The 25,399-nt window shown below is 31.9% G+C and overlaps 1 protein-coding gene across 2 annotated transcripts; it reads right to left on the minus strand.

The window, feature by feature from the left end:
• Nucleotides 1-821: 821 nt before the first annotated feature.
• Nucleotides 822-20,642, minus strand: LOC127719777 (uncharacterized). Of its 2 annotated transcripts, none has more exons than XM_052226037.1 (8): nucleotides 20,091-20,642; nucleotides 16,077-16,117; nucleotides 14,509-14,648; nucleotides 11,202-11,429; nucleotides 10,604-10,711; nucleotides 5,308-7,727; nucleotides 4,220-4,317; nucleotides 822-2,629 (listed from the first exon to the last, which is right to left on the minus strand). In XM_052226037.1, the coding sequence occupies exons 3-8, from the start codon at nucleotides 14,573-14,575 to the stop codon at nucleotides 2,470-2,472; spliced, it is 3,081 nt and encodes a 1,026-aa protein (XP_052081997.1). In that variant the 5' UTR covers nucleotides 14,576-14,648; nucleotides 16,077-16,117; nucleotides 20,091-20,642; the 3' UTR covers nucleotides 822-2,469. The 2 variants fall into 2 exon arrangements, 1 of the variants encoding a protein (XP_052081997.1); XR_007990486.1 differs by having other exon boundaries at nucleotides 2,491-2,629; nucleotides 5,313-7,727.
• Between the last annotated feature and the right edge of the window lie 4,757 nt (nucleotides 20,643-25,399).

A 25,399-nucleotide genomic window follows, 5' to 3' on the forward strand; every position in this document is an offset into this window, starting at 1 on the left:
CAGATATTGAATAATGGTTGCAACCCTCAATCTAAAAGGTAGATACGTAATTTCGTAAGGCTTAAAGTTGCAGGATGATGACTATTTTGCTTATTATATTTTTACGAAAAAATTGAGACAGCCGACAGTAGTATTGTTTATATTTATTTTCGTGTGCCATCCTTATTTTACTGATAAATAGATTGGTTTGGAAAATTCAACGAACATGTTAGACCTTAAAATGGTCGAAATACAAAAGCTTTCAAAATTACTTAAATAAAGATCTAATTTTAACGTTGTCATATTATGAGGCTCTTTATCGGTTCTTGTTTTTTATTATTGTTTATAATTTATGCCCATAGTTTCTGATTAAATTTCAAAAGTAAAGCCTGCCTTCGGATGCGGGATTTTCTCGCTGTGTTGAAGACCCATTGGTGGCCTTGGGCTGTTTTCTGCTCTATGGTCGGGTTGTTGTCTCTTTGACACATTCCCCGTTTCCATTCTTAATTTTATAATATAGTATTGGCGACCAGATTGATAAACCCAGCAAAAAACATTATTTATGTATTGTTCTAAATAATTTGGATTATATTCATCCATTTAATACTTAAATTTATGGATTTTTTCGTCATTATTGGTTTTGAGGAGAAACTTTATATTTTTAACAGAACAAAAATTATGACTTGACTTTAAATAGCAGCGTTAGACCTTTCATCTCAACCTGAAGTTAACATCGGTAGCGCTGGACGTTATTTAAGACTGACAGACAGATACCATAAACATACTAATACATACAACAGGCCAGAGTCTGAGCTTGTTTCGCTATATGTATAAAAACAAGATTGACGAAAAAAGGTCATTTATTCAAAATAATAAAATGCAAAAAAATACAATTTGCAAATAAAACATTTGACATAAAAGTTCATAATTAATATGCAATTATAATACATAATTGATACGAAATTACATCAACTAAAATCATATCAATTGAATAAATGACAAAGAAACGCAAAGGTGGGGAGAAAAATCTTCCCCACTAAAAAAACATATTTACACAACTACAGTCTACTTATAAAGATAAAATAAAGGAAGGTTTGCGGGTGGGAATTTAAATTTCACGCAATTTATTAGAATTACAAGTTATCAAGACGAAAGCTTATGATAAAAGGAGGCGCACACATGGCACATAAACGGGAACTCGTGCTGACCCCGCAAGATCATTGACCAATCAGAAGGATGGAATCCACTAACACACTAGTTCTTTTTACGTGAAAAAGTGTTATATAATTTAGACAAATCTGACCCACTGGCCACTACAGATACATCGTAAACATTTACAGTATAAATTTCCCACTCTCAGTCTAAAACTACATAATTATTCTCCCTGCTGTCTTAAATTATTTTATTCCGCTTTTCAATTAGCAAATAAAATTGGTTATCTTGAGCATTAGACTTGAAACATATAACTCTTTATCTGTATGAGATCAACATGGCTCCATTCAAATTTCAAATATTACGCATTGAATTCAAGTATGAAAACATTTGAATGTGGATATTGAAGTTTACAAGTCAGAATTCTGTTAGTCTGTATGACTGCAATAACTCTTTATAAATATGTTAATATCTTGGACCATTTCGGAGTGTTTGTGTAATAATACACTAACTCTCACAATTAATTTCTAAAACAATTTGAATGGAAAGTTTGTCTAGAAAAATATACCTTGAAATAAAAAGTAAGTACGGAACATTATTTGCTATGTGTTTTTAATAATTGAACAAAAAATTGAACCAAAATGTGTAAAGGTCGTACACCAGGATATCATAAGATATAAAACTTCCTACTACATGTACATAAAAAAATTCGATTTGAAAAAAAATGAATTCAACTTACAAATTTTACCGAAACATTAGATAAACGAGGCATGAATTTTTACAGGCAAACAAAACAATTCTGAATCAACGTCATTATGATACTTCCATAGCAGCATCAGTGAATACCATTTGTCATTATTTTCTATAATATTTCATTGATTATAATGTCATCAAATGTAACATTTTTCATGACATGAAATTAATGATAATGTTATCAAATATTATAAACTCATCATAGATACACGAGCGATACTCGAATCATGATATGGCAATTATTATAAAGTCATCAAATTAACATCTATCTTGATATTGCAATTATTATAATGTCATCAAATATTACATTTATAATGACATTGCAGTTATTATAATGGCATCAAATGTAACATCTATTATTACAGTAAACAGGAAATTATCCAGTTTCTATATCAAACAATACTTTGACGATTCACGATTATTACAATTACATTGCCGCATTTCCTTATCTTTTGTTGACATTTTATTAGTTTTTCTTTAAAGATCTAAAAATGAATGAGTCACACATTGCATACAGGTACACAAATGTACCTAATGTTGGAATCTTTCTTTTCTTTTTCCCTTTCATTTCTTTTTTGTCATTCCTTATTTCTCCGAAATATAATTCATCTTTTGTAATTCCTTTTCGACTTCTTCAATTTCCAAATGAATTCTTTGTAAATCAGATTGAGCTCTTTTCTTATCAGATAAAAGTCGCTCTCTTTTATGTTGTAGTTCTGTCAACAATCGCATTTGATAGTCATACCTTCAATAATTATAATAATAATAATTTTTATAATAATCTGAAAAAATAATAATCAAACTCAATTAAAATAATAATTAAACGTTAATGAAAATAATAATAATAATGACTTAATTACAAAGCATGTTTAATCTTAATAACATTAATGGTACCAATTTTACTGCACCAGATATCGACATTTCGACAATAAATGTCTCTTCGGTGATTCTCGATGCCATGATATTTGAAAACGTATATAAAAAGAGCTGACAAAACAAAAATGGACATGATGTATAGTCGAAGCCGAGCAAGGAATCAGAGCTTTGCATGAGTGAGATATATTCCTTAATTAAAATTAATTTCAAAAAATTGTAAAAACATCAAATTTGAATAACACAATATCCGTATGTTCATACCCGTACCGGAGTAAGACACTTTCACTGATTTGAAATACTTCCCTTTTTCTTTTTCAGTTGGTTTGTTTTTTACGTAATTGTTATGCAGTCCATCAACACTGTTTGCCACATACACGATTACTTGTTCGTGAACACACTAGTAATTTCCAGAAGTGCTTTGAATAGATTTGTCTTCGTCTAAATGTTTGTATTGTTCTTGAATTTTACAATGAATGGTCGAGTTTTTATAGGAGTGTTTGCAAGATTTCGTTATAACTTAGACTCTGAAAAAATTGTTCATATCACATGTAACCTGGCGTCTGTGGTCTTCACAACGTACGTGTAGGGCGATCATTATTTAGCTAAGAATTCCGCAAAATACTAGGCTGGGGCTTCATGAACCTGCAGTGAAGTTTGGTATTATATCTCATGCTGCAGTCTACAATTTTACTTTTAGAAGAAGAACAATGAAAGCCCAGTTCCTTTGCTAGCATTTGATTTTGACAAGTTCGTTTACAAATTTTTGTTTTACAAATATAATCACAATATCACATCTTTCCCTTAAAAGAAATATTGAAACAAGATTTCGCAACGCTAAAAATGTGTCGGTCCTATGTTCTTTTAAAAATATATGATTTCCGTGTGTTAAACTTTTGGAATAAGTTTTTAATTTTAAAATCGTTATGTATATTGTTTGCATCATGTTAACTCTCAGGTTATCCGAATAAAAATGACAATGTTTAACAATCATTAAAGTTACTATTTGATATACAAAAACTCAGAAAGCCTTACGACACAAACAACCAATTAGACGTGTAGAATCCCCAAACTGTCTTCAATAAAAGCTAAATATCCAAACAGTATGTCAAATTCTTAACTTCACCACAACCATCCTTCAGTCTATAAAAGTGAATAGAATTAACAGAAACTATCAAATATCTGCCTGCCATGAACATCATTTTCCTTTATATATATAATAAACTCATTCACTTATTGATTTGAATAGCTTCTACAAAACTTGTGACGTCATATCAAAATATGTAGACGGTCGTACGATGACCTCTGATATATATTCAAATTCATAAAAGATTCGGGTTGTATCGCACTGAAATTAAACTACCATTGACATGTTATCTTCGTATCGCGTATACATACTTTAAACGACCGTCTCTTTACAAATTCAATGTGCTCCTTTGCAATGGGATACTGAATGACTTACTGTGAAAATACAGTCTGCACTTCTTTATCTTCTTTTTTAATTGTGCCATCTTCAATTTGAATAGTTGAACCAGGTTTCTTGTTCATTGACAGTTGTTGCTATAATTATAGAAAATAAAATCTTTATTACATGATTATAGAGTATTGTAACAAATGAGTTCATGCCCTTAAAATGTTTACATAAGGAATTTATTGATAAGGTATGTATATTTGTACATTCGTTGGGTCTTTTCGCATAATAATAGTAGGTTTGTGAATTTAACATTGCCAACAGAAAGTTACATATATATCACACCGACAGTAGTTGATTTTATTTCAAAGTGTCCAGCAACTACATGTTTATATATTTTCTTAATCCGACATAGAATATTTTATTTTCTATGGAAACCGGATCTAATATTTCTCATTTCAAGGAAAAGTACTTAAAAACCATATTTTTGTAGATAAGTTTTAAACTAGATACCCAACGATACTAACAAAACGTTTAACAAACCGATGGAAGTTCATTATCACGGTTATTATAGTTTCATTTAAAGGTACACAGAAACCATTTAGGAATTATTGTTAAATAAGCTATCATATTAAATACCAAGGTAGTTTCAAAAAATCTGCGTTATGTATTATCACCCTTATTTTTATGAAGGGATAAAACTAACGTATATAAAACCGTATAATTTTATTCAGTCAATTCACATCGTATATGACTGCGTAAGGAAATTCATCATGTGACACTCGAAGTGACTTTCAGTTAACCGGAAGTAGATTTGTAGATCCCTTTGTATAAAGAAATACCTTCAATTTCATTTTTAAATGAGTATAATAAAAGTTATCATACGATATTGACGTGTTTTATTTTTGATCGGAAGTGGAAAAATAGTCCATTATTTCATTGAAAATTGTACCTGGAAACCAGATGAAATCAGGGTAACGGACACTATTTTATAACAACAGAAACGACCTCTTAATTTGGAAGTTGCTTTGTTTACTATTTTTGTTTTTGTGTTTTTTAGTTGTTTGTGTATTGTTGTGTTTTCTTTACTACACTTTAATACGATTTCACAGCTTAATATTAAGTTTTTACAAACTAACTAAACTATTGTCTATCTTTTTAATTTCCTCTTCAAACAGTGACTCGGCTCCTATTCGACGTTTTATGTCGACCAATATTTCCCTAGCAACTTTAAGGTCATCAGATGTAGGAAATTGTATGCAACATTCAGCATAATGAATAACAGCTCTTTGATGAAATCGAGTGAATCTTGTATTATTACTTTCAAATTCGCGATCGTATGCCTTTCTATAATGGTATTTTGCTTTCCTTATATTTTCTTCTGTTTGGGTTCTTATGAACAGTTTGGCAATTTTTAAATGGATTCCAGACAGAGCTTTCCATGATGCCATGTCATTTATTTGACATTCCAGTCGTTTAGCAATCGAAATAGCTTTCTGTAAAAATTCCTCTTTTTTAGGCTGGACAGCTTTGGCTAATTTTTCATAGCATTCCATTTTCAGTGTATCAATCATTACCGAATGAAAAAGACTTGAATCTCCAATGCGTTTAACAACTCCGAATTCAGTGAATCCCTTGCCTTCGATGCCTTTGTCTATTTCGTCTAATAAATTAATAGCTTCATCTAGTAAACTAGCAAACTTGTCATCATCAAAAATTGAACGTGCCAAGTACATAATGCCACTCCGATGGGTAACAGGACTAAACACTGGGCAAAACACAAGAACTTGTTTTACCTCATGACCTATAGAGTCAGTACTGGTCATATGTATAGATTCCATGTGTCTCTCCAGTAGTTGTGTTAGGATATGGGCTAGTTGAAATTGCGTTAAGCTTTCAGGAGTAACCGGAAAATAAGCACTAGACAACCTTTTCATTAAAGTTCTTTTTCCAGCAGAGAATTCATCTTTTGACATTTCAACCAACCACGTGTTTTTACTTTCGTTATAGAGAATCCTAATAAGTAGTTCAATAAGAAACGTTTCGGAAATATGCTCAGCATCCATGATCAAGTTTTTACTTCTAAGATGATCTACTACGAGACCTGAGAGCTGGTTATTATTTACGTTGTCGATACCTATATCGCTATATTTACACAGTAGGCTAATACTCCTTGAACTTCTGCACTTATTTTCCACAAAGTTGTTTATAAAATTTATCGAAAGTTCTCTACCATTTCTTTGTAACTTTGGAAATATATCTTTGCAATGTTCTTGTAGAGCTTCACTACCATTTAGATATTCTTCAACTGTATCGAAAGAGTGTTCTGTTTTGTTGCATTGAAATGAATTACTCCCTAAAATCCTTTTATAAACAGTATTTTTCGCCTTAGATAGATAAACAGCGGCGGAAAGTTCTGTGTTGCCATAGAGTCGGTATGTTATTCCAATTGCTGTGTATAAATAGCATAACTTGGCTTTTATATCTTTGGATTGTGTTTCAAACTGAATATCAACATTACTAAGAAATGCTTCTGCGTGATCAAGAAACAAAACATTTCTATGAATGACTTCAAGCCAGCGAGCATCAAGGTCTAGATAACTAACGAAAAAGTCAAGTAGTGTGTTTAAATACTCTGTTCTCTTTTCTTTTGTTTCGAACGATTTCAGTATCATTAACGTGAAAGAATGAGCTGCAACAACTCTAGAATCATCTACGCCTTTTATTGATATCAATGAATGATTGCTGAGGGTCTTCAAAAAGTTGTTGATTAACACAGTCTTAGAATCATCTACCAGGAAACGAGGTAAAAGGTATTTTAGAAGAAGAACAGGTATATTGTCCGTATTTATATATGGCAAGTAATGAAGCAGTTTTTTTTCCTCTCTCGACATTTTTGTTTCTGCCAGTTGAATAAGTAACTGACATGCTTTCGTTGACGAATCATCTGTGGTAATATTCGTTATGGTCTCTAAATTACTTAAATATGATTCTATACTAATTTGTGTTGTTTGCATATATGTTCTTGCAAAAAGTAGGCCTGTTGGTAAATAGCTAAGTTTTTTCGCTAGAACTTTCGCTTGTTCTATTGAAGTGATGTTAGGAACATTTAGAAAGTCAATAGCTTCTTCCTCCAACATACCATGCATTTCAATGACGTCGTTGTCAAAGTCACTCGTAAGAGATTCACTTACGGTTGCTAGTACAAAGATGTTAGTATGTGCCTTTATACCTTGTAATAAAGATTGTATTGTTTCCTTTGGCAGCGATGAACAAGTGAATCCTAGAAGAATAAACAAATGTTTCGATTCTTTATATTTATCATTTGCAAGTACGTCTAATGCTCTAGACAGCATTACTTCTATTGATTCTTTAATTCTGTTTTTAGAGTTAACACATTGAATCTTTAAAAAATTCATCAAGTGGGAAAAAGAATTAAAAATGTTTAAATCTGTATTGCAATCTACTCTCCAAATTAAAGACTTGTCTGTGCCTTTCTCTTTAGAGAAGTAATGGGCATATCTAAAAGCATGTTGTGACTTCCATGTTCCAGGTGGACCTAGAAAATAAGATATTGCAGTGCTTAATGCTGATAAAAACAGTATAAGGAGTAAACATGGCTGCTTGTATATTTTAAAGAAAAAGAAAACCTAATATGGTATTACGAATATGGAAAAAAATGATTAAGGAAGAAACAATGCCTTATATATGTTATACGATATAATGAATTGATAGCTATATTCTGACTTATCTTTATGCGAAAAAAAACATTAGAACATTTTTTTTTCGGCAACACGTTATCTTTTGTTGATATAACGTTTTATTGTTTCTGTTGGGCAACTCCTATGTAGCTTTTAAAAGTGACAGATATATCAGGTGTCTATCAATGTTACAATATAAAAAAGAGGGATATTCAAACGCAAAAGACCAATAACAGTATACAAAACAACAATAAATCTCTTAAATTCTAAACTGTTCAAGCTTTAAGATTAAACACAATAACATGGAAATTTACCCCCAAAAAAATAAATGTTAAGGTCAGTACGACAAGGGAATAGGCAATTTTATATACTCTTCATCAAACGACCTTTTAAACATGTTTGCAGGCGCCGAACCCTTAACCTGAGACAGTGGTGTAAACGTACGGCATATGAACACATTATAAAAAAATCAGTTGAAAAGGGCTTAATTCATTAGATCAATACAAATAGATATAAGAAGATGTGGTATGAGTGCCAATGAGACAACTCTCCATCCAAGTCAAAATTTAAAAAAGTAAACCATTATAGGTCAAAGAACGGTCTTCAACACGGAGCCTTGGCTCACACCGAACAGTAAGCTATAAAAGGCCCCAAAAATTACTAGTGTAAAACCATTCAAACGGGAAAACCAACGGTCTAATCTATATAAAAAACAAGAAACGAGAAACACTTATGAACCACATCAACAAACGACAACTACTGAACATCAGATTCCTGCCTTAGGACAGGTGCAAACAAATGCAGCGGGTTTAATCGTTTTAATGGTACCAAACCTTCACCCTTTTTCTGAAACAATAGTGTAACATCACAACATAGAAAGACACACTATAAAATATCAACTGAAATAGCTTAACTCAATCAAAGGACATATTAACACCAGTGAACATACAATGAACAAATAAATTTGACCTCTGATACAATGCAAATACAAAATAAATAAACTAAGGAAAGAATAATAAAAGTAACATGTTATATCGGTATGAAATGTTTAACAATTTAAGAAAAACAATATGCTCGAACAAAAAATTCAGCCATTTGCAATTACTTTAAACACATGTTAATGAAAATAATTTTGTTGTTAGGTAAACGTGTACAGTTCCAATAGAGAAAGGAAATATTTTTACAAAATAAATAATTTTGATGTTCATAGTACGAAGTGAAAATTTATAGTAATACCAAACACTTATCAAAGCTGGTATATAGACCAGATATAACCCTGAATAACATTAAAAAACAAAAAAGCATTACAATTAGTATCAACAGATCAAATAAACAAGAAAGTACGATTTGAGAGTACTCGCAGTTACTGACAGCTAGTTAAAAGCCAAAACAATTAATAATAAAAAATCATGCATCAGAGACTAAAATCAACTAAAACACATCCCAGGGATTTAGTATTTTAACGTCATGGACAGTCAAAGAAGACATGACTTGTGCAATGCCAAAAATAAATGTATCGACAGACAGTTAGATAGTTAGGAGTTTAACCTCTTTGTAGATCAAAATGAACGTGGGTGTGTCTTTATACATCCCGTTTGAAAAGAATACAAATTTAGTTATGTTTTAATTTGCTGATGACAAAATCGATATTAGTGCCAATGTAAACTATATTCAAAGATCTAATTACAACATTGGTAAGATAACCTTTACTAATAAGTTTGTTTAAAGGTTCAATGAGTTTACACGGATCACATAGTGATTTACGCGCTTTAAGTAAAATATTACCGTAAAATTTAGGATGTGAAATACCAATTTTAATCAGTTTTCTAAAGGTACAGCCAAATTTACTAATCAAATCTTTGTATCTATGAAAGAATTTTACGTAATTTATGGTAACGAAATCCCTGACTAATTTACCAGTGATACATTGATTACGTTCGTTAAAATCTATGACATCACTACACACACGGGCACATAAAAAACTTTAAAATAACAAAGTACACAGAGTACAGATCTGAGAATACTCGCCGTTACTAAAATGCTAGTTCAAAGTCAAAAACAACTAACAAAAAATCATGTGTCTAAGACTAAAATATCAATCAATACACATCCACTATCAAATTGGTTTAGTGTAAAGACGTCATTAACATGTCAATATCTATACCGATATTAAATAATATTCAAAGATCTTATCTGAGTATTGAATTGGTAACCTGTTAAAATTAGTTTATTTAATAGACCGATAGGTTAACCCGGATCGTAACTAAATTTACGAGTTCATGTAAGTTTTATTTTAAGTTAGTTCCTTCTGGATGAATTTCGGCAGTATATTTAGAAAATTCTTGATTATTTAACGAAAAGTATCATCAAGATAACGATATGATTTGATTGTTTACTATATGGCTCTCTGTGGAGCGCACGGACCTGAATGTAGAAGAACTAAAGTTTTATTATTTCATTCTTAAGAACTTTCGTGTAGTATTTACGTAATACAACCACCTAATTGTTGGCAGCTTTGTCGGCCGGTGCAAACGTAAAGTCAGCTATAAAAGTCACCAACATGGTATAAAGTGAAACCATTTATATTAAAAAAAAACCAACATACCGTATATCTGACAAAACAATAAACGGAAAACAAATATGACAGAACGCAACCAACAACAACCACTGAATTACCAGATCTTGACTTGGAACAGTCACACAAAGAATGTGGCGAAGTTAACCATGTCTTTACCTTTTATAATCACAGTATTTTGACACTGCAGATGGTCTACGATTTTCTTGTACATTGATGTCTCCACATAGTTTTCATTCATTTGCATACAATATATTCCGTAATAATCTGAAGAAAAAAATAGTTATTCTTAAATGTAATGATGACTGCGGTCACATTTTGTACAGCAACAGAAAATTTTAAATACTCCCCAAAAAGCATCATTTTTTACCTCTATCACATGTAACTTTCTTTTTCTTTTTTTTCCCTGGTTTTGAGTATAAAATTAGCACATTCAGAAAATGTTAGTGTTGTCGCTTTGAATCAATACTATTGTGCTCCCTATAAGAACGTTCAATTTAACTGAATAATGTCAGTACAGTATTGGAAAAGATTGCCTTCCTCCATTTTTAACGGTAATGTGGAAAGGAAAAGTGCATGAAAAAGAATAATCTGAATATCGTTCAAGTTGAATCCTTGCCATCCCTTTAATATTAAAATTGGGAGTTATCACTCTTGCATAATAGCCATTCCTCCAATATTAATTGTTTTCATGTTTTTAATACTTGAATTTTTCGAAATCAAAAGAAACATTTTCGATCACACAGCGCAAACTTACTATGATTAGAGAGATTCCTTGAGATCGCAGAATCTGCATACATCTGTACTTTATTGTCCAAGTCATGCCTACCAATTGTTTGCAGAAGTTCTGACAGCTGATCAACTCGTTCCGCAGAGAGCCAGTCTCTTTCTTCCAGGAGCTGTAAAAAGTCTGTCCCCGAAACAATCTTTTCAAGTATTCCTTTTCCAAACTGCCTCACAATAAATTTCATTGTCTTTATATTTTCTGAAAAACATCAAAATAGCGTTTTAATGTTGTAGTGATTTTGCATTAAATAAATATAAAGATAGGTTAATTATCACGATGTCAGTCAAAATATCATAAGGTATAAATAAAGAAAGGTGGAATTATAACAATTGGTATCGTATGAACTCCAAACGGAAATGGGCCAAGTACGTCAACAAAATAAGCATATCGTGTTGTACGTGTAATACCCGTCACACCATTTACAAAGTCACATCTTATTTCTAGCTAGTGGGAAACTTGATGCAGTGTGATGATAAACATTCCTGTTATTTAAAGCAATTCAATTATTGGTTTTGTTTTATTTTATTTTTTTTTTTTTTGGTTTTTTGGTTTTTTGATTTTTTGGTCAACATATTAAATGCGAATTGCGGGAAATTTGATCAGCTTTTAATTTCAATTCGAAACGTAGTGAATCATTTCAAATCTATTGTATTTAGATTAGTGGTCCAGAATTTACATGATAACCTTTTTCCAGAAAAATAAGCGCCGTTCTCACTGAAATGTACGTCATTCATCATCTTCTAGACATTTATATTTCACTGTAGAAAATTCAGTACTTTTCATATATATTGTTAATTTACAACATGTATATAAAATACAGGACGTTATTTTTTCTCACTATTTTCTGAGGTTTCATACTCTAGGTAATCAGTAACAACTACATACCCGAAAAGTGCCTGTCAATCAGATCGAATTTAGAAGAAATTCTGCACACTATTCAAATTAATTACCGCGGAAGGTATCATTAACACCAAGTTTTGAAAATAACATAAAATTCCCATTGGCACATTGCCACTAGCAAAGTTAATGGCATTTGATAGGCACATTTTATACTATGGATTATTCTAGAGCTCAACCATCCCTTTTGTAAAACTAGATTATTGGACTAATAAGAGCTACATAACAGAACATCAATTGATATCACCACAATCTTTGAATAAACTAAATAGAAAATATAAAAGACCTTCAATTACCACAACATTCTCAAAATAACTATAACAATCAGATTAAACAAAAGAGAAACACTGACAAGGAAAGGACACATGCACCTTCTGTTTTAATCTTGATTTATGACGCATTTTTGTTTGTTCAGATTGTAGATCGTCTTTAGATTGATTGATTGATTGGTGTTTAACACCACTTGCCTCTTGCGGGATTCGAACTCACAACTTCATTGTTGACTGGCTAGTGATACTGTAGTTCGACTACTTAGACCAATCAGCCACCGAAGTCCCGAACGTTTTTAGATAAAATGGTCGTTTAAGACTAAACCTATTTGTCATATTGCCTCAAAACAGACTAGAAAGACATGTTGCCAAGAAAATATTCAATAGTAATAATAGGAGATACAGTAGTGTGAACATAATTATACTTTAATTTCTCTCAATGCAACTAAAATATTCAAAACGTTGAGAGTTTTCTTCCTCCAGTTATATAGTGCCTTAGCCGTACTTTGCACAATTTTTCTGATTTTTCGGTTTTTGTTGTTATCCAACTTAGTAATATTTGAATTTGATTTGGCTTTGCAACTGTTTTGATTCGAGTTCCACTGATGAAATTAATAAAAACGAAACGCGTGTCTGCCGAACCAAATCATAAGCTGGTATCTGGGATATAAGTTTTTTTCTGGTGTAACATTCCTTAATTGCCCTGACCTTTATACATGTAACATCAATGTTGGCATATCGAACTAGAGATAAAGGATACTACAGATACAGTTAAGTCTGCCTCATATCTTGACTTACATCTAGAAATTGACAATGAGGGTCGGTTGAAAACAAAACTTTACGACAAAAGATATGATTTCAGCTTCCCAATTGTGAACTTTCCATTTCTATGTAGCAACATTCCAGCAGCGCCTGCATACGGAGTATATATCTCCCAATTGATACGATATTCCCGGGCTTGTGTTTCCTATCATGATTTCCTTGATAGAGGATAGATGCTCACAAGGAAGCTATTAAACCAAGAGTTCCAAATGGTGAAGTTGAAATCATCCCTTCGTAAATTTTACGGACGTCATCACGAGTTCGTTGACCGTTATGGAATAACCGTTTCACAGATCATATCGGATATGTTCCTTATGCCGTAACTTCAATACCCTTCCCTTTTCACGAATGTGACTTACCGAATTAGACTATTTACCGGATTTGTAATAACATAAGCAACACGACGGGTGCCACATGTGGAGCAGGATCTGCTTACCCTTCCGGAGCACCTGAGATCACCCCCAGTTTTTGGTGGGGTTCGTGTTGCTTAGTCTTTAGTTTTCTATGTTGTGTCATCTGTACTATTATTTGTCTGTTTGTCTTTTTATTTTTGGCCATGGCGTTGTCAGTTTGTTTTTGATCTATGAGTTTGACTGTCCCTCTGGTATCTTTCGTCCCTCTTTTAATGTCAGTAGTAATAATAATTGAAATTGAAACGACCTAAATTTAAAATCTGAAGATAAGTCCAAGAAGGCAATGAAGATCTCAAACCAAAAGAAAAGACTAAATCAAGAGCTATAGTTAGTAAAATTTAAAATAACAAAAATACCGAACTTCAAGAAAAATTAAAACGGAAAGTCCTTTATAAAATGGCAAAATCAAAAGCTCAAACACATCTAACGAATTAAAAACAACTGTCATATTCCTGACTTGGTACAGGCATTTCCTTATGTAGAAAATGGTGGGTTAAACCTGGGTTTTTAGCTAGCTAAACCTCTCACTTGTATGACAGTCGCATAAAATTCCATTATATTGACAACAATGTGTGAGCAAAACAAACAGATACAATAGGTAAAAACGTCAAACAAATAAAACACTACTAAGAACGCTATTAATTTTTAAAATTAAACTTTATTAATTGCGTTCGTCCGAAGAGCTTTTCTGGATTTGCATTCATTGGCGAAGCTCAAACCTAAACAATGAAAGCCACAAATATATAAGACAAAAAGACATGAGTGTCAAAATCATAAGCTCTGTAAAAGTGTGCAGTTCATGTACTATTAGAAGTAAACGATGCATCAGTTTTGTAAGTTTTATTAATTTTTGATACCGGACAAAAATATATGTACCTGTAGACAAGCCCGATGCAATTTCCCTTGTTAAGATGTTATAGCTGTCAAAAACCACTGGTTCCATTTTGAGGTCTCTGAGTTATTTCCTATTTTGTTGTTCCAAGATCAAATTTTCTGCTACTTTTACTTTTGATATGCTATAAAAGATTTTGTTAAATGGTGAAACAGATGATTTTACAACATGATAAGGAATATATGAAAAATGTGCTTAGGTTGGAATAAACTAATTAAAGATCCATATTTTGGGGAGAACTCTAACAAAGGTATAATATGCAATTTTGTTATAGAGTATATTGAATTTATGTGTAAAAAATAACTAGGTACATTATTTTAATCCGTAAGTCGTTGAGCAGATTTCAGTTTGTTTTTTTTTTTGGTTTTTTTTGCATGCTATTTGCCTACGGAAAAGAGCTTCTTGCCAATTTGCTCACTCAAATTTATATGCGACATTAGGGAAGTTATTTCAGGGATCAAACCCCTGTAAGAACCTCTGCGAATTAACAAAAAGGATCAAGTAGACAATTGTACAAACCAGCATGGCCACGAATTAAAAACATTTCAAAGTGAATTAAAATAGTGTGTACTGTACGGTAGATGTGCTTCGGGGATAATAACACTTCAATCTCAAAGTAGTAAAAATCGGTAGTTGACTGTACATGTGTCCCACGTGATAAATTAACTCATATGAAATACTTCAAATTGTTAACGGTTCAATCAATTGTCGATGACTTTAAAGTCATATGATCCTTCAAGTTTAACTAAAAAATATTGTGTACACTGGAATGGCTACATTATACTATAAAATAGACTTTCTTTTAAAAGAACATCAATTATTTTATCCAAATCTTCAGAAATGTACTTCTATTGAAGCATTGTCTTCCCGTATTCTAATTCGCCAACAGTTTTTCCGTATGCAGTGAGTTACCATAAAAATGACACCTCTCGTTAGAAATTCGGCAATCGCACAACCAGTGCGAAGGAATAAACCGTGATGGAAGAAAAAATCAACAAACCTGGAAGCAAGATAGTATCAACCGATCCTAAAAGAAAGAAAAATTAATACACCAAATTATTCATCAACTTGTATGACAAAGTTAAAAATAAGCAAATGAGAACGCACGGAAAATATAGAAATGAAGTCAAAATCAAAGTAGGCGAGTGGGTTCTACTAATTGCCATACAGTGTTCTGAAATTTCCTCAGGCGATAGAGACATTGTTACAACTGTTTAAGCTCATTTGGGACACAAGCTTAACACTGTCAATTTGGAGAAAGCTAGTATATGCGCTTTAAGGTCCTCTTATTCAGTGGTCCCTGTTGACCCTCTTTGACAGAATCTATTGAATTGATCAATTTTAAATTGTTATCGTTGAGTAGTTGATAAAGGGCGTTAAAAAACAAATGCCAGTTACTGTGACCAGTAAGTTCTACGCAGAAAGGAAAGGTTTTGTCCTTCAATCGTCCGAAATACAATTTGTTACACTTGATCACCACACTTCGTCAGTACTTTGATTGATAGTGTGCTGCCTCAGGAAGTTTATCAATTATATCTAAAATAAAACCAACCTTAGTATCCTGTATTGCTGCTGTCCTGGTTTGGTTTGAATCTGCAAATATGTTTGTTATAAAGTATATATTAACTTTATGTCAATTATTGTGTGGCATAAATTGTAATCACAACAAATCCCAACAACAACAAATCTATTATTTTCCTTTTTTGAAAGAAATCTACAATTGACTTAATAATAATGTACTCCTGATTTCCTATTTCGTTTATGTTGATAAGTTATAGTATTCAGTTTGTTTATTTGATCAGTTGTCGTCTTCAAAAATACGTGCAAGAAAACACACAATTTATTATCCAACGTTGAAACATATCCGGATATCCCATTCTACTTGAATTTTTATTATAAACAGTCTGGTATAAAACAGGAACACTTGTGTTGACAATGAATTGTATCACAGTTAATATTTGATATTCTTTACAAAAGAACTTTTGATACTGTGTCACTACAAAGGTTTTCCGTTAAACAGTAAGTTAATTATTTACAATCCCACAAATAAAAACAAATGACCAAGTTAATAAACAACTAATTTACAACACTAAACTAATATCTATATCAAGGGCAAATCAACTGATCATAAAGTGTTCACCCATAAATAACTTCTAATTAAACTAATAATTTCTACAACAAGTTTTTATTTTAGGGGGGGAAAGGGGTACACATGACGATTAATGTTAATACATATATTGAAATAAAGTTAATACGATATCTGACTTATAGTACTTTATAAATACGATATGTCGAATGACAATTAACCTTTTCGTTTATTTGACGCTAACGGTATGTGTCTGTCCCAAGTTAAAATCCTAATAATAGATTTTTGATATTATGTATAAATAAGAGGAATGAAAGACTTCATTTTCAACCCCCTCTGTGTATATCTATGCTTATTCCGTCGCTAAGAGGGGTTCAAAGAAAGTGTTTTCTAGAGGGGACGAGCGGTACACTCCAAAGAGATAGGAACTAAACGACAACAAAAATATGAAATCTAAATATGACAATATGCTGTTCAACAATTAGACAAGTGATATGTAGGTACAAGCCTACATGTGTTATGTAAACATAAATCTATTAATATCAAAGCCATCAACAATAATAAATGTTTTAATCAAAAGTACATAAGCTGCCAAATTCAATATCACATAATTGACTCAAACTCTTTGACTTGATTTATAATTAACTAAAATATTTACCACAATTACAAAAGCTCCATAAGAAACAATAAACAATCCATTAGATAGTTATCAAGTATCAGCATTAACATAACGTATTTTAGAACAAAACGCCGTCTAGCTATCCATCAAGATGAACACAGAAGAATGTCGATGGTCATATGATCAGACATCAACATAAACATACATAAATAGACAAGTAAGTGCAATTATGTTATAGAAATATATAATACCGATGTTCAAGATCTGTTTCATTATACGACATAATTAATTCAAACTAAAAAAAAAGTGTTAATCATCGTTTTACCTGTAAAAAAAAAGGCAACAGTAGTATATCGCTGTTCAAAAGTCATAAATCGATCAAGAGAAACAAATCCGGGTTACAAACTAAAACCGAGGGAAACACATCAACTATAAGAGGAAAACAACGGAACAAGAGAAACACTAAACAGCAACAAATACAAACTCCAACATACATAGAAACGGACTATTTGATAACAACTGCCATATTCCTGACTTGGTACAGGACATTTTTTTAGAAAAATTGGTGAGATGAACCTAGTTTTCTGGCTAGCCAAACCTCCCGCTAATATGGCAATGTTAAAAAATATATATCGCTAAAATGACAACACTACGTGACAGGATATTAACAATAATAATATATAATGTATATGATGTATTTTATGTATATGATAATAACAAATATTATTTGTTGGTTGCATTTGTCAATGAAATGGTTCTTCCTGATTCATTTCAAAAAGAACAACGGAGCACATCTCAGGAGGTACTCGATGCGACTAGAAACTAAACATCTGCAATCTAAAACACAAAGTATGGAAAACATCTATAAACCTAATAAAAGTATTCATACCTCGAGTTCAACGATTGGGCACACTCGAATTGACTAAACAACAAGTGCCATCTCCACATGGTTATCATTGTCAATATCATAGGTATCAGAATCAGATACCAGGTTCACATGTTAATTGATACCAGAATCATATACTAGGTCCACATGTAAATGGATACCAGAATCATATACTAGGTCCACAAGTAAATGGGGACCAGAATCGTACACCAGGTCCGCATGTAATGTATATCAGAATCATATACCAGCTTAAAAATAAGGAGATATGGTACGATTGCCAATGATTCTATTTGGTGAGCGACAAGTCGGTAAAATTCGTAAGTCGATCAAAAGATTTAATTTTGTTTTTATTTTCGCATGCTATTTGCCTCCGAAAAGCATGGACTTCGGTGGCCGAGTGGTCTAAGTAGTCCAACTACTGTATCACTAGCCAGTCAACACTGAGATTGTGAGACAAATATCCACCAAAGTTCATTTAGAAATAGTCGATAGGCTAAATAAAATTGTATCAAATGAACAGGTATTGTTTTTATTAGCACTAGGTCGATACATCTGCTAGTGGGCTGTAAGTCCCCGAGGGTATCATTTACGCAAATGTCATTCCTCAAGTACGTATACTGACATGATTTAAACAAAAAATGTCGAGAAATTATTTAGAATGCAAGGTTTCAAATCTCTCAGGCAAAGTTGACCTTTATTCACAATGCTGACTGCTGTACCTCTATTTTTGATATTGTTTCCTTTTATGTCTGTTTGTTTTTTTCACACACATAATAAATATAATGGCATTTTATGCGACTGTCATACAAGTGAGAGGTTTAGCTAGCTATAAAACCAGGTTTTATCTACCATTTTCAGCTCACCTGGCCCAAAGTCAATTGACCCCTTAAGGAGTTATTGCCCTTAATGTGTTTTTTTTTTTACATTTTTTGTGAAAGTTTAATTAATTTTTCAAAAATCTTCTTCTCTGAAACTACTTGGCCAAATACTTCTAACCTTTAAATTGAATGTTCCTTAGAGAATCTAATTTATAGATTGTATTCGGGGATTTGATCCATTCAAAAACATGGCGACAGTTTCTAAAAAAAGAACATAGGGGTCAAATGAAGTTTTTGGCTTTCATCTCAAAAACTAAAGCAGTAAGAGCAAAACTGACATAAGTGAAAGTGTTAAACAGTTTTGTATCTACCTGTCTAGTAATCTTCAGACCAATAGGACAACTTATTGTTGAGTTACTGTCCAGAAATAGTTAATTTTTAGGACATTTTACAGTTGTGGGCTATATATTATCTTTAATATTATTATAGAAAGAAATAAAGTGTAAGTGAAAAAATTGTTCAGCAAAGTAAGATCTACAAATAAGTCAAATGCCTGAAACTGAAATTACAGGTGAGCGATACCAGGCTCTCATGATCCTCTTGTTTACATAAGGAAATGTATGTACCAAGTCAGTAATATGACAGTTGTTTTCAATTCGTTTGATGTGTTTGAGCTTTTGATTTTGTCACTTGATAAGGGACATTCCGTTTTGATCATTTACGTCTTCAGGTCTTATACATCTTTGGCTTTCAAATATTTCGATTTCACCAATCCTAATGATGAAAAATCCTGAAAAAATTATGTTTTCTAAAGTAATTGAGACATTATTACAGCTGTTTCAGCTCATTTTGGATATAAACCTAGTACCGTCAATTTGAAGGAAAGCTGTTATATTCATTATTAAGCTCTCTTCGTATAGTAGTTCCTGTTGACCCTCTCAAAACGAATTTAACTAAATCATCAATTTTAAATTGTTATTGTTGAAATTTGATTCGGGGCGCTAAATAAATTCCGCAGTTTCTTCGAGCAGCTCTACTGTGAAAGGAAAGTTTTTATCTATCATATCTGTATATCATCCGAATAAACAGTTCGTCAATAACTTGACTAATAGAGAGCTGATCAAGAATTTTATCATAATAGTTTCAATCTTACATACCTTAGTATTTTAATACAAACTTCCTATGTTGCACTTGTCCGGATTTTGTTGCAAAAAAGTTATCGTTAAGAATAAGTTATCTTTAAATCGATTAAAGTGTAACATAAATTGCAATCACAATAAATCCTAATCTACAGATGTCTGCTATTCTCCTTGTTTGAAAGAAAGCTACATCGATTAACTTATTTATACAATCATGATAATGATGCACTCCTGATAGATATTAACTCTCTATTTCATTTAAACTGATAAGTTATAGTATTCATTTGATTATTTGATCAGTCGTCGTCTTCTAAATACGTGCAAGAAAACCCAAAATGTGTTATCCAACGTCGAAACATGCAATCCGGATATTCCATTGTACTTGTATTTTTTATCAGAAATAGTCTGGTATTCAACAGGAAACCTGTTGTTGACGCAGTGTTTTATCACATTCAAAATCTAGTATTCTTTAGAAAGCACTTTTGATCAACTGAAGCAATGTCAAGGTTTTCCGTTCAATAGTAGATACATTATTTTCAATCCCACAAATATAAACATATGACAATGTTAATAAACAATTATGTTTTACAACACTTAACTAATATCTATGTCAAGGACAAGTCAACGGAACATAAAGTGTTTACCCATGACTAACTTCATTGAATATTACTTTACTACATGTTGGCCTGTCGTGATGTTATGGCATAAATGTACGATGCAATTATTCTAGAAATTTAAATTTGAAAAAGAAATAGAAACAACAGTTATAATATTAGGGTTGGAAAGGGTTACACATGACAATTAATGTTAAAACATATATTGAATTAAGTTTATGTAATATCTGTCTAAAGGAACATAAAAAATAAATTATGTCGAATGACAATTAATCTTTTGGTTCATTTGATGCTTACGGTATGAGGAAAGGGTGTTTGAAGATACGATCATACGTATTATAAAAATATTTTGGAGAGACTAACTTGAAATAAAACGTGTGTTTTATAAAATGTACTCTGATATGTGTCTGTCCCAAGTTAATATCCTCAGAAGAGAATTTTGATATCGTGTATAAATAAGAGGAATGAAAGATTTCATTTTCAACCCCCTCTTTGTATGTCTATGCTTATTCCGTCGATAAGAGATTTCCAATAAAGTGTTTTCTAGATGAGACGAGCGGTATACTCCAAAGAGACAGGAACTAAACGACACAAAAAAATATGAAATCTAAATATGACAATATGTTGTTCAAGCCTACATGTGTTGTGTACAAATAAAACTGTAAATATCAAAGTCATCAACACCAAATGTTTTAAACAATGTACATTAGCTGCCAAATTCAGTATCACCGAATTGACTCAAACTCTTTGACTTCATTCATAATTTATTAAACTATTCACCACAATCACGAAAGTTCCATTGGAAACAATAAACAATTCTATAACGGTAATAAAGAATTAGCATATCGAGCGTATTTGAGAACTAGACTAAATAACCATCAAGATGAACACCGAAGAATGCCGATGGTCGGGTGACCCGAAATAAACATTAACATAAATAAATAGACGAGAAAGTGCAATTATATTATAGGAATATGTAATGTCGTTGTTCAAGATCTGTTTCATTATACAATATGGATTAAAATTTAAAAACAAATTAATACATAGTTTTACCTGTATAACAAATATTATTTGTGGGTCGAATCAGTAAATGAAATGGTTCTTCTTGGTTTATTTTTTAAAAAAGCGGAGCACATCACAGGAGGTACTCGATGAACCTAGAAACTCGACATCTGCAATCTAAAACACAAAGTATGGAAATAATCAATAACCCTAATATAAGGGATTCTGAACTCGAGTGCAGCTCCTTTAATCAACTCGAATTGACAAACCAACAAGGGACATCTCATAATAGTAATCATTGTCAATACCATGGGTATTTGAATCATATACCATGTCCACATGTAATAGGGTACCAGAATCATATACTAGGTCCACAAGTAAATGGGGATCAGAATCGCACACCAGGTCCACATGAAAATGGGTACCAGAATCATATACCAGTATAAAATCAAAGAGATGTGGAATGATTGCCAATGAGACAACTATCAACCAAAGTTCAAATGGAATGGATGTCATTATAGGCAACCGTACGGCCTTCAACAATGAGAAAAATCCTTACAGTATAGTCGTCTGTAAAACCCCCCGACATGAAAAATGTGAAACAATTCATTTGAGACAACTGACGGCCTAATTCATAATGTAACCTCCGAAAACAATAAACTGGCTTACGAAATCACAAATATAAGGTTCATTAATTTATTGTATATTCAAACAAATTATTCATAAATAGATATAAAAAAATCAAAAATATTCACATTAATTGGCAACGCTGAATTATTCAATATTTGTGGAAAAATAGAAAAACACAAAACAAATCATAAGTCTATGGAAATGCAGATCATAAGTTCAATAATCTTTAGCTTAGAATAAAGATTGCTTATACAAATATAAATAAAAACATCAGAAGCATTCAGTTTTCAAAATTTACTTAGATATTTAAAGCTACAAGAACATGATTATCTCCCTTTTTAAATATTACAATTCTTAAACTTTTCTCAATCAAAGTATGAAATAAGGGAACAGTCATTATTTACCAGCTGGGGGGTTGGGAAATTTTTCACCATGACCATGATGATAAAATGAATCCCCCAACGTTGGTACAATCTATCGAAATCAATCCCCTCTTTAAAATTTGACTCCCCCCCCCCCCCCCCCCTCCTCCATTGCTTTACATAGGAAAACATCTATTATACAAATGACATTAATTTTAAACCAATAACATTTGTACATGTAATACAATATTGAAAAGCAAATCTTGCATTGTCAATTTCAAATCAAAATCAGTCCTCACCACCCGAGAGTTCTACATCATTCTCTATTTTACAACTTTCACTCTTTATAAATTTGCTCTTCACTTCCACGACCACTCATTTCTTCTACTCTGGTTCCCTGATATCGATAGTCTCTATCCAACTTTCATGCTGTTTTTCATATTCCAAATATTGTTCTGCCACAGGATTATCCAAGTTTTCTAAAATCAAACATTTTACTGTATGATCATAAAACTTCTTCTCGAATAAAACAAATTGAGCTTTTGCCATTTTTTTTTTTTTTTTTTTTTTTTGTACTTTTAACCAATTGTTATGCAAGTACTAAAGGTACACGTCGCTTTGCTAAAGTCGTACAATTCATTCACGAGGAGAAAACAAAGGGTCTTGATTTATCAATGGAAGGATACAGCTGTTTATTCAAGTTATTACACTTTGAAACCAGAATTTTCAATTTCCTATTTACAGCCTTTCTACGGTTAATGCTATTCTTTTTGTCTCTCATTCCAACTTGAGTCCTGCCAACTCTACTCTTAGCTCCAAAAATTTGCTTTTATCCTTTATCTAGCAATCTTTGTAATTGATGCAAACTTTTCTTCACTTTATCTATCCGATCATATTCTGAAATATTTATGAAATCTCAAAACAAACAAAAAAAACTATTTCTAATATTATCAAACAACAGACTAATTAATTTTCCTCTAATCACAGCAAGCATTTGTATCTAGTCTTACGTTACAAATCCTGGATCAAAATTTTTACATACATGAAGAGTGTAACATGATGACCAAAGAGGTCAAGCTGTGATGACCAGAGATGAAGCTGCTTACAGTTTAGATTGTCTGTTAAGCTCTATTGATGATTTAATAAGCAAGAATGAACCATCTCGCTCAACATAACACAAACACTGAAACAGAAAATGCGCTGCGTAAATTTTGCTTTAATCAATAATTCTGATCTAGTTTTTTATGTTTGCTTATACTTTTTAGCGCTTATGCTATTCTACCCTATTTCGCGGCAATATATTGTCACAATTTTCTAATGTTTCTGGCTTGTTTATGTACGAATAGATCTAAGTTTCACCAATTTACATTTATTTTTGAAAAATAAATCGCTCAAGAAAGTTAGTCGTTAACAGTAAATTTAAGATATTACCATTATAGAATACACATGTATAAGGAAATCACGAGGATAATATATTAATGAGTTTCAATTGTAATTTGTTTTAAAAATTGTTTCATTTGGAATATAAAAAAAAGGACTCAAGAAATTACATAGTAAAAAAAAAGAGGTAGAAGCGCCATGATTGCCAATGAGACAACTATCCACGCAAATGACAAAGATGTTAGCCACTTTAGGTCGCCGTACGGCCTTCAACAATGAGAAAAACTCATACAGCATAGTAGGCTATAAAAGCCCCCGACAAAATTAAAAGTAATACAATTTAAATCAGAAAACAAAATACCTGATTTATGTACAAAACAACAAACTAAAAACAAACATTATATACAGTAACAAATGACAGACACTGCATTACACGCTATCTTTATACAACGTGTGTCTTGGAATTTAAACATTTTTTCAATCATATCTAATGTGTACAATTTCTCAGTCAGATACTTGATCGACTGAGCTTTTTCATTTTATTGGAACTTTATTACATAAAAGACAAAAGCCCAACGGATTAAGCGATACTTAACAATACATTTATACAATTATCGTTTTTATTCATTCGTATATATATTTGATAAAAATGGACAGTATATCGACCTAATTCTACTTCTAAATTATGATCTGTCATATATTTAAATTCGGAACTTTGTAAGTAATTGACAACTTATTAAGTTCTTCGAAAATCTGAGTTGCTTTTTCAACTTAATTTCATTTATAGTTTATTAAAGGTTAAATAGCTTTAATATCATAACTTTCTTTTGACGTCACATCAGGTCAAAACTGCGACTTTGTTTCACGTCCGCTGGCAGATGCACTTTTGCTGTTCGACGTTTCATCATGAGGTAGTACGAGCCCAGTAGTCAACACTCCCGCACTGACATTAAACATCATTCAAACAGTCATGTTCTGTACATTTACCGTTGATAAAAAAAAATGTCTGCTTCCAAGCACAACCTTATGGCATATTTGGTTTTCATTGCTCTTCACTTTAATCAGACTTCAAAATGTTTAGATTCGAGCACCACAAACGAGTCACAAAAATACTTAATTTTTGTTTTCATTTAGATATTCACAAAATCAGGATTTTGACGGGGACTTGTGCTCTTTAGTCTAATGTTTGTCCTAAATCATTTTGATTGTCTGTGTATAATTTATTCACTATTTTTTAGACTTTGGACGATTAAGAGGTTGACATATTATATAGACAGCTGTCTTTTGTTAAAGACTGTCTGGTGCTCTCTCGATATCATTTGGTTAGTTTTGTTGTTGG

Source organism: Mytilus californianus, unplaced genomic scaffold, assembly GCF_021869535.1.
Source record: "Mytilus californianus isolate M0D057914Y unplaced genomic scaffold, xbMytCali1.0.p SCAF_11, whole genome shotgun sequence".
Classification (NCBI taxonomy): Eukaryota; Metazoa; Mollusca; class Bivalvia; order Mytilida; family Mytilidae; genus Mytilus; species Mytilus californianus.

Bases quoted from the DNA above. Each gene is read 5' to 3' on its own strand.
- LOC127719777 (XM_052226037.1), bottom strand. From the start codon at position 14,575: ATGGAACCAGTGGTTTTTGACAGCTATAACATCTTAACAAGGGAAATT. The intron at 11,430-14,508 runs GTACATATATTT...GATGTTTTTCAG, and splicing joins TGCATCGGGCTTGTCTACAG to AAAATATAAAGACAATGAAA. The intron at 10,712-11,201 runs GTAAGTTTGCGC...TTTTTTCTTCAG, and splicing joins AAGGAATCTCTCTAATCATA to ATTATTACGGAATATATTGT.